Here is a 10,762-nt window from a genome sequence, read left to right as displayed (position 1 = left end):
ACACCTACTCAGGTTCAGCACCAAGGCAAGAATCTTGACTGTCACACAAGTATTCTGTGTATCTCTGAGAGAAAGAAGCATTCAGAGAATAACAGTGAGTAGGCCTAACCAGCAGATAGTGACAGGGCAGGCACAAGCTCTGCTAGCTGGAGTAGTGCATCAGTCATCCATTTTTTTTGTTAGAGTCTAGTACAGAAGTTGGAAATAGTTGCTGAACGTAACCGGAGTGTGTTCCTTCAAGACTGAACAGCTTTTCTCACTGTGAGTAACTAGTACTGGTATTAGCTACTGCTGTAATGTGGGGTTGAGAGGGTGCAGGACAGGAGAAGCTCTGACATGTTCCTTCTGCTGTGTGTAAAAGCCAAACAGGAGTTGACAGAGAAAAAGACAGAGAGGCTGCCTTAAAAAAATGATTGCACTCCTCTGTAAAGAGAGAGAGAGAGAGAGAGAGAGAGAGAGAGAGAGAGAGAGAGGGAGCTAATTTGCTTATCTGTTCAAACTTATGGTGTAATGTAACACTCTTAGAAGGTAAGGTGCTATCTAGAATCTAAAAGGGTTCTTTGGCTGTCCCCATGGGAAAACCCTTTGAAAAACTTTTTTAGTTCCAGGTAGAACCCTTTTGGTTCCAGTTAGAACCATTTCCCCAGAGGGTTCTACATGGAACCCAAAGGAGTTCTACCTGGAACCAAAAAGGGTTCTACCTGGAACCAAAACGGGTTTTCCTATGTTGACAGCCGAATAACCCCTTTGTAATTTGTACAGTTTCCTGATCAACTGTCTTTCTTTGGTTTGTTTACTCATTAGTGCTGTAGAGAGAGAGAGAGAGAGAGAGAGAGAGAGAGAGAGAGAGAGAGAGAGAGAGGGAGAGAGAGAGAGAGAGAGAGAGAGAGAGAAGAGAGAGAGAGAGAGAGAGAGAGAGAGAGAGAGAGAGAGAGAGAGAGAGAGAGAGAGAGAGAGAGAGAGAGAGAGAGAGAGAGAGAGGGAGAGAGAGAGAGAGTGTGTATGTGTGTTAGAGAGAGTGTGTGAGAGAGAGAGAGAGAGAGAGAGAGAGAGGGAGGGAGAGTGTGTGAGAGAGAGTGAAAGAAAGAGAGAGAGAGAGTAAAGACAGAGAAAGCAAGATAATCAGAGACAAAACAACAGCTGTTTTGTGTTGTACTATTCTCTCCTGTACAGTTTGGAAAAACTATTTTCCTGTACTGTTTGTATGAGGCCCTGCTATGTGTGTGTGTACAGTCGTGGTCAAACGTTTTGAGAATTACACAAATATAAATTTTCACAAAGTCTGCTGCCTCAGTTTTTATGATGGCAATTTGCATATACTCCAGAGTGATCAGATGAATTGCAATTAATTGCTAAGTCCCTCTTTGCCATGAAAATGAACTTAATCCACAAAAAAAAACATTTCCACTGCATTTCAGCCCTGCCACAAAAGGACGAGCTGACATCATGTCAGTGATTCTCTCGTTAACACAGGTGAGAGTGTTGACGAGGACAAGGCTGGAGATCACTCTGTCATGCTGATTGAGTTAGAATAACAGACTGGAAGCTTTAAAAGGAGGGTGGTGCTTGAAATCATTGTTATTCCTCTGTTAACCATGGTTACCTGCAAGGAAACACATGCCGTCATCATTGCTTTGCACAAAAAGGGCTTCACAGGCAAGGATATAGCTGCTAGTAAGATTGCACTTAAATCAACCATTTATCGGATCATCAAGAACTTAAAGGAGAGAGGTTCAATTGTTTTGAAGGCTTCAGGGCGCCCAAGAAAGTCCAGCAAGCGCCAGGACCGTCTCCTAAAGTTGATTCAGCTGCGGGATCGGGGCACCACCAGTGCAAAACTTGCTCAGGAATGGCAGCAGGCAGGTGTGAGTGCATCTCCACGCACAGTGAGGCGAAGACTTTTGGAGGATGGCCTGGTGTCAAGAAGGGCAGCGAGGAAGCCACTTCTCTCCAGGAAAAATATCAGGGACAGACTGATATTCTGCAAAAGGTACAGAGATTGGACTGCTGAGGACTGGGTAAAGTCATTTTCTCTGATGAATCCCCTTTCCGATTGTTTGGGGCAACAGGAAAAAAGCTTGTCCGGAGAAGACAAGGTGAGCGCTACCATCAGTCCTGTGTCATGCCAACAGTAAAGCATCCTGAGACCATTCATGTGTAGGTTTCCTTCTCAGCCAAGGGAGTGGGCTCACTCACAATTTTGCCTAAGAACACAGCCATGAACAAAGAATGGTACCAACACATCCTCCGAGAGCAACTTCTCCCAACCATCCAAGAACAGTTTGGTGACGAACAATGCTTTTTCCAGCATGATGAAGCACCTTGCCATAAGGCAAAAGTGATAACTAAGTGGCCCGGGGAACAAAACATCGACATTTTGGGTCCATGGCCAGGAAACTCCCCAGACCTTAATCCCATTGAGAACTTGTGGTCAATCCTCAAGAGGTGGGTGGACAAACAAAAACCCACAAATTCTGACAAACTCCAAGCATTGTTTATGCAAGAATGGGCTGCCATCAGTCAGGATGTGGCCCAGAAGTTAATTGACAGCATGCCAGGGCGGATTGCAGAAGTCTTGAAAAAGAAGGGTCAACACTGCAAATATTGACTCTTTGCATAAACTTAATGTAATTGTCAATAAAAGCCTTTGACACTTATGGAATGCTTGTAATTATACTTCAGTATACCATAGTAACATCTGACAAAAATATTTAAAAACACTGAAGCAGCAAACTTTGTGAAGACCAATACTTGTGTCATTCTCAAAACTTTTGACCACGACTGTATGTGTATGCATAGCCACAGGAAGTAGGGGTATTTAGGGTACTGCAGCACACCCTGAATTAAAAATAATAATAAATAAAGAATAAATCAATTTAATTTGACACATTTTAATTTTTCTTCACAAAAGTAGTGCACTGGGCCTTTACTTGTCCTGTATTAGTGGACCAATATAGCCGTCTGTTGGCGGAAAAAATTGCAGCACCCCCCCACCCCCAAACATCTTCCCACGGCGTGTGTGTGTGTTCGTGTGTGTGTCTGTGTTATAACACTGCATTCATGCTCATTGTGTTGTTTCACCATGCCATGTGTGTTTCTCTGTGTTATCATTAGGGTTGCAAAGTTACCAGAATTACATTTACATTTTAGTCATTTAGCAGACGCTGTTATCCAGAGCGACTTACAGTTAGTGAGTGCATAAATTTTTCATACTGCCCCCCCGTGGGAAACGAACCCACAACCATGGCGTTGCAAGCGCCATGCTCTACCAACTGAGCTACAGGGGACCTACAATCTTCAAACAAATCTTCAAACAGAATCAATCAAACAGAATCTTCAGTAATTTTGGCAATTAACATAAAATCTATGGCAATCTATCGTAACTTTGGTAATTTATACTTGAATAAAATAAAATAAATCATATACAGTATAGTATTCATTTTGTATATCTGTGTCCATATTGTCCATGAGTTTCTAGTAGATAGACCATATGGTTCAAGAGAAAATAGCCTAATTAATGAAAAAAGCATCTAATCAACAATGGCATTACAACTACTCTTCCGACCATTGACTTTTTTCACAACTGCCACCAGTTTGATGCCAAAACATTGACAACAAATACATACTGACATAGTAAAATAAATAAAAGTTTGTAAAAAAGAAATATAAAGGATATTTCATGCTGAAATCCTCATATTAAACAACAACAAGTTGACGGTTTATATTTAGGATGTTTTACAGTTTTGTCATTTTATTTCTTATTTTAAAATCATCTTATTTAATTACTTCATATATTTTATGTGTGATGAAAGCCACAAAGAGATTTTTACAGACACCTGTGATAATCTGAAGTACCCAAAAGGTCCACTAGATGTCTTGTGATAGATTACATAAAATCCTTGAAAGATACCAACATTCTGGTAGTTTACTGGTAAACTTTGAAAGTTTCCAGTAATATACCCTCCCTTTGCCTCCCTAGTTATTATATCCTGTCGCCATGCTCGGAACCTGTCAAAATAGGACAATAACTTCTTAATGGATCACTAATGTAAATGCTCTCTGTGGAAGTGGTATACAAGTGGCTAGTACAGTTTATATATACTATCACACTTTGGCTGTGTGTGTGTGTGTGTGTGTGTGTGTGGGGGGGGGGGGGGGGGGGGGGTGCATATTAGTAAACATCTGTATCCTCCTCAGATCTGTTTATGAACAAAAATGTCTACCTTCGCCAACCACTCGACCAATGAGAGCAGCGGGCACAACTGGCGCTGTCAATTCAAGGAGGACTTCAAGTACATCCTGCTTCCTGTCAGCTACACTCTGGTCTTCGTGATTGGCCTAGGCCTAAACGTCACGGCCATGTACGTGATCCTGTTCCGTACGAAGCGCTGGAATCCCTCCACTGTGTACATGTTCAACCTGACAGTGTGTGACACCCTCTACATCCTCACCCTACCCTTCCTAATCTACTACTACGCAGACAAGAACGACTGGCCCTTCAGTGATTCGTTCTGCAAACTCATCCGCTTCCTGTTCTACGCTAACCTCTATGGTTCCATCCTGTTCCTGTGCTGCATCAGCCTGCACCGCTTCCTGGGCGTGTGTTACCCGATGAGGTCACTGAGCTGGGTGAGCGCCCGGAGAGCCCGCCTGGTGTCTGTGGCGGTGTGGGTGTGTGTGTTGATGTGCCAGGCTCCCGTGCTCTACTTCTCACGCACCAGGGACAATGGGACGGAGAGGGTGTGTTTCGACACGTCCAGTCCAGAGTTATTTCATGACTTCCTGGTGTACAGCTCGGTGGTGTCTGTGCTGATGTTTGCCTTCCCCTTCATGGTGGTGATGGTGTGTTATGGACTGATGGTGAGGAAGCTTCTGGAGCCCAGCTGGGGGGCAGGAGGGAGCCAGTCGAGGGGAGCGGGGGGGCTCGCTGCTCATCGCTCCAAACAGAAGTCTGTGAAGATGATCATCATCGTGTTAGCAGTGTTCATGCTGTGTTTTCTACCCTTCCACCTGACCAGAAGCCTGTACTACTCCCTCAGATACCTGGAGCAGATGGACCCCTCCCAGGTACAGTACCACAACCACTGGAATACTACGCTTCTAAAGGCTCTGCCTGGCTCTCCCTTTCACCCAAGGTGCAGGAGCCTGGCTCCAGGTAGCTCTCCTTTTCACCCAAGGTACATGAGCCTGGCTCCAGGTAGCTCTCCTTTTCACCCAAGGTGCATGAGCCTGGCTCCAGGTAGCTCAACCTTTCACCCAAGGTGCAGGGGCCTGGCTCCAGGTAGCTCAACCTTTCACCCAAGGTGCAGGAGCCTGGCTCCAGGTAGCTCTCCCTTTCACCCAAGGTGCATGAGCCTGGCTCCAGCTAGCTCAACCTTTCACCCAAGGTGCAGGAACCTGGCTCCAGGTAGCTCTCCCTTTCACCCAAGGTGCATGAGCCTGGCTCCAGGTAGCTCTCCCTTTCACCCAAGGTGCATGAGCCTGGCTCCAGGTAGCTCAACCTTTCACCCAAGGTGCAGGAACCTGGCTCCAGGTAGCTCTCCCTTTCACCCAAGGTGCATGAGCCTGGCTCCAGGTAGCTCAACCTTTCACCCAAGGTGCAGGAGCCTGGCTCCAGGTAGCTCAACTTTTCACCCAAGGTGCAGGAGCCTGGCTCCAGGTAGCTCAACCTTTCACCCAAGGTGCAGGAGCCTGGCTCCAGGTAGCTCAGGCTCAATTTAACCACTGCTATTATGATTGTTGTTGTTGATATTGTCATTATCCTTGTATAGGCTGGGATTCAAAGGTAACTGACATGTAAATGTCATTGCCATATCGAGACGACATCTGCAGCATTTAACTTGAATGTGATCTCCGCGAGCGCGGTAACATTGCCTTTAAAGAGCCACTGAACACGCCGATTGGCACGTGAATGAATCTAAGATAACTCAAGAAATCTGTAATCTATGCCACATAGGTCGTTTTCAAAGGGATTCACTGTTTTTTAAAGGCAGTCGCTCTTTAAAAGGCACATTGTCAACAGAATTATACGGATTGAATCCCAACCTTAATCTTCAAATAATTTTTGTTTTTATTCATCCCCAGGTGAGCTGTGAGCTGCTGAAGGCATCCAGTCTGGCCTATAAGGTGACACGCCCCCTGGCCAGCGCCAACAGCTGTGTGGATCCCATCCTCTACTTCATGGCTGGACAGGGTTTCCGTAGCAATCTCACTAACAGAAGCAGGACATCACCAAGGAAACCAGGAAGTGTGACGGTGGCCCTCTCGACGCAGCTCTGATCGACAGGAGGGTCAATGGGTGTACCCAATAGCTATGGAACACAGTGGATGTACCCAATAGCTATGGAACACAGTGTGTATTCCATTGGAATGGATAGAACACCGTTGGACAAAGGCACTGGATGGATGACTGGTTCCTCTGAACTGAATATCATTATCCCATATGGATCAGAAGACCAATAGAGATCCTATTACTCCTAATTCTATGGGATGACGACTGTTTGAAAGAGAATGAACGGTGTAAAATAAAGTGGGCATATTTTATTGAGTGTTTTATCCCTGACTGGTAAATACTGGGAGATTGCACATAAAGTACAAATATCAGACTTCTTACTTGAAAGTGAGAGTGGTATACAGTAACTCATTGATTCACACTTCTGGAAGCTAAAGGCAGGGAGAAAGACACTGGTTGATGCTGACAGTGTAGAGAGAATATATGCTGTAAACATTTTACATTTACGTCATTTAGCAGACGCTCTTATCCAGAGCGACTTACAGTTAGTGAATACATTTTTTTTTTTATCCTGGCCCCCCGTGGGAATCGAACCCACAACCCTGGCGTTGCAAACGCCATGCTCTATCAACTGAGCTATATCCCTGCCGGCCATTCCCTCCCCTACCCTGGACGACGCTGGGCCAATTGGGCGGCGACAGAGCCTGGATTCGAACCAGGATCTCTAGTGGCACAGTTAGCACTGCGATGCAGTGCCTTAGACCACTGCGCCACTCAGGAGTACAAACATGTTAGTGTTGTTAGTGATATTCTAATCACAATATTGTAATCACAACAAACAGTAATTATATATTTAGGGGCCGCTGATTGTAGTGTATCTAACAAACCTATCTTCAAAAAAACATACACCACACACAACCTGTGAGTCAGTCTGAAGAGGACGTCCTCTTGAGAGCTGTCAGAGAAAGCTGTTTAGCCCCAGGCATGACTTGGGCAGGTTCTAGGGTGTGTCTGGAAAATCATTAATTAACATCCCAAAGACTCACAGATGGAGCTGGATATAATCCAGTTTTATAGAAGCAACACAGGCTCACTGCTGGCACGACTACAAATTACAGAGAAAACACTCATGCTTAAACAAAAGTAGGGTTCCAAAGCTACTGGTAATGCCGCAGCCCGTCTGGTGTTCAACCTTCCCAAGTTCTCTCACGTCACCCCCCTCCTCCGCACACTCCACTGGCTTCCAGTTGAAGCTCGCATCCGCTACAAGACCATGGTGCTTGCCTATGGAGCAGTGAGGGGAACGGCACCTCTGTACCTTCGGGCTCTGATCAGTCCCTACACCCAAACGAGGGCATTGCGTTCATCCACCTCTGGCCTGCTGGCTCCCCTTCCTCTGCGGAAGCATAGTTCCCGCTCAGCCCAGTCGAAACTGTTCGCTGCTCTGGCACCTCAATGGTGGAACAAGCTCCCTCACGACGCCAGGACAGCAGAGTCACTCACCACCTTCCGGAGACATTTGAAACCCCACCTCTTTAAGGAATACCTGGGATAGGATAAAGTAATCCTTCTACCCCCCCCCCCAAAAAATTGTAAAGTGGTTATCCCACTGGCTATAGGGTGAACGCACCAATTGGTGAGTCGCTCTGGATAAGAGCGTCTGCTAAATGACGTAAATGTGCCCTTGAGCAAGGCACTTAACCCTAATTGCTCCTGTAAGTCGCTCTGGATAAGAGCGTCTGCTAAATGACTAAAATGTAAAATGTAATGTAAATGTAATTTACCAAAGTTACCGGAATATTTAGTAATTTAGGTAATTAACAGAACATCTATGGCAATCTATCATAACTTTGGTAATTTATACTTGAATAACTTTTAAAAAATGTATTCATATACAGTGAGGGAAAAAAGTATTTGATACCCTGCTGATTTTGTACGTTTGCCCACTGACAAAGAAATGATCAGTCTATAAATTTAATGGTAGGTTTATTTGAACAGTGAGAGACAGAATAACAACAAAGAAATCCAGAAAAACGCATGTAAAAAAATATATAAATTGATTTGCATTTTAATGAGGGAAATAAGTATTTGACCCCTCTGCAAAACATGACTTAGTACTTGATGGCAAAACCCTTGTTGGCAATCACAGAGGTCAGACGTTTCTTGTAGTTGGCCACCAGGTTTGCACACATCTCAGGAAAGATTTTGTCCCACTCCTCTTTGCAGATCTTCTCCAAGTCATTAAGGTTTTGAGGCTGACGTTTGGCAACTCAAACCTTCGGCTCCCTCCACAGATTTTCTATGGGATTAAGGTCTGGAGACTGGCTAGGCCACTCCAGGACCTTAATGTGCTTCTTCTTGAGCCACTCTTTGTTGCCTTGGTCGTGTGCTTTGGGTCATTATCATGCCGGAATATCCATCCACGACCCATTTTCAATGCCCTGGCTGAGGGAAGGAGGTTCTCACCCAAGATTTGACGGTACATGGCCCCGTCCATCGTCCCTTTGATGCGGTGAAGTTGTCCTGTCCCCTTAGCAGAAAAACACCCCCAAAGCATAATGTTTCCACCTCCATGTTTGACGGTGGGGATGGTGTTCTTGGGGTCATAGGCAGCATTCCTCCTCCTCCAAACACGGCGAGTTGAGTTGATGCCAAAGAGCTCCATTTTGGTCTCATCTGACCACAACACTTTCACCCAGTTCTCCTCTGAATCATTCAGATGTTCATTGGTAAACTTCAGACGGGCATGTATATGTGCTTTCTTGAGCAGGGGGACCTTGCGGGCGCTGCAGGATTTCAGTCCTTCACGGCGTAGTGTGTTACCAATTGTTTTCTTGGTGACTATGGTCCCAGCTGCCTTGAGATCATTGACAAGATCATCCCGTGTAGTTCTGGGCTGATTCCTCACCGTTCTCATGATTATTGCAACTCCACGAGGTGAGATCTTGCATGGAGCCCCAGGCCGAGGGAGATTGACAGTTATTTTGTGTTTCTTCCATTTGCGAATAATCGTACCAACTGTTGTAACCTTCTCACCAAGCTGCTTGGCGATGGTCTTGTAGCCCATTCCAGCCTTGTATAGGTCTACAATCTTGTCCCTGACATCCTTGGAGAGCTCTTTGGTCTTGGCCATGGTGGAGAGTTTGGAATCTGATTGATTTATTGCTTCTGTGGACAGGTGTCTTTTATACAGGTAACAAACTGAGATTAGGAGCACTCCCTTTAAGAGTGTTCTCCTAATCTCAGCTCGTTACTTGTATAAAAGACACCTGGGAGCCAGAAATCTTTCTGATTGCGAGGGGGTCAAATACTTATTTCCCTCATTAAAATGCAAATCAATTTATAACATTTTTGACATGCGTTTTTCTGAATGTTTTTGTTGTTATTCTGTCTCTCACTGTTCAAATAAACCTACCATTAAAATTATAGGCTGATCTTTTCTTTGTCAGTGGGCAAACGTACAAAATCAGCAGGGGATCAAATACTTTTTTCCCTCACTGTATAGTGTTCTTTTTTATATATACAGTGCATTCTGAAAGTATTCAGACCCATCCCTTTTTCCACATTTTGTTACGTTACAGCCTTATTCTAAAATGGATTAAATAGTTTTTTTCCCTCCTCAATCTACACACAATACCCCATTATGATAAAGCAAAAACAGGTTTCTAGACATTTTTGCTAATTTATTAAAAATAGGGTTCAAGTCCGGGCTCTGTCTGGGCCACTCAAGGACATTCAGAGACTGCATTGTCTTGGCAATGTGCTTAGGGTTGTTGTCCTGTTGGAAGGTGAACCTTTACCCCAGTCTGAGGTCCTGAGCGCTTTTCATCAAGGATCTCTCAGTTCTTTGCTCCATTCATCTTTGCCTCGATCAAGACTGGTCTCCCAGTCCCTGCCGCTGAAAAACATCCGCACAGCATGATGCTGCCACCACCATGCTTCACCGTAGGGATGGTGCCAGGTTTCCTCCAGACGTGACGCTTGGCATTCAGGCCAAAGAGTTCAATCTTGGTTTCATCAGACCAGAGAATCTTGTTTCTCATGGTCTGAGAGTCTTTAGGTGCCTTTTGGCAAACTCCAAGCGGGCTGTCATCTCCACAGAGGAACTCTAGAGCTCTGTCAGAGTGACCATCGGGTTCTTGGTCACCTCCTTGACCAAGGCCCTTGTCCACCGATTCCTCAGTTTGGCCGGGCGGCCAGCTCTAGGAAGAGTCTTGGTGCTTCCAAACTTCTTCCAATCTAAGAATGATGGAGGCCACTGTGTTCTTGGGGACCTTCAAAGCTGCAGAAATGTTTTGGTACCCTTCCCCAGATCTGTGCCTCGATACAATCCTGTCTCGGAGCTCTACGGACAATTCCTCCGACCTCGTGGCTTGGATTTTGCTCTGGCATGCACTGTCATCTGTGGGACCTTATAAAGACAGGTGTGTGCCTTTCCAAATCATGTCCAATCAATTGAATTTACCACAGGTGGACTCCAATCAAGTTGTAGAAACATCTCATGGATGATCAATGGAAACAGGATGCACC

General features: G+C 45.2%; 1 protein-coding gene across 2 annotated transcripts; it reads left to right on the top strand.

The window, feature by feature from the left end:
- Positions 1-6,587, top strand: p2ry2.1 (purinergic receptor P2Y2, tandem duplicate 1). Of its 2 annotated transcripts, none has more exons than XM_084142974.1 (3): positions 1-261; positions 4,198-5,067; positions 6,085-6,587. In XM_084142974.1, the coding sequence occupies exons 2-3, from the start codon at positions 4,216-4,218 to the stop codon at positions 6,277-6,279; spliced, it is 1,047 nt and encodes a 348-aa protein (XP_083999100.1). In that variant the 5' UTR covers positions 1-261; positions 4,198-4,215; the 3' UTR covers positions 6,280-6,587. The 2 variants fall into 2 exon arrangements, with proteins under 2 accessions (XP_083999100.1, XP_083999101.1); XM_084142975.1 differs by having other exon boundaries at positions 1-94; positions 6,085-6,542.
- Positions 6,588-10,762: the final 4,175 nt, after the last annotated feature.

This window comes from Coregonus lavaretus, assembly GCF_964263955.1.
Source record: "Coregonus lavaretus genome assembly, chromosome: 26".
Lineage (NCBI taxonomy): Eukaryota > Metazoa > Chordata > Actinopteri > Salmoniformes > Salmonidae > Coregonus > Coregonus lavaretus.
This window is presented reverse-complemented; position numbering and strand designations above follow the sequence as displayed.

Excerpts from the sequence above, each read along its gene's own strand:
- p2ry2.1 (XM_084142974.1), top strand. The coding sequence starts at position 4,216 with ATGTCTACCTTCGCCAACCACTCGACCAATGAGAGCAGCGGGCACAAC. Across the intron at positions 5,068-6,084 it reads AGCAGATGGACCCCTCCCAG|GTGAGCTGTGAGCTGCTGAA; the intron begins GTACAGTACCAC and ends ATTCATCCCCAG.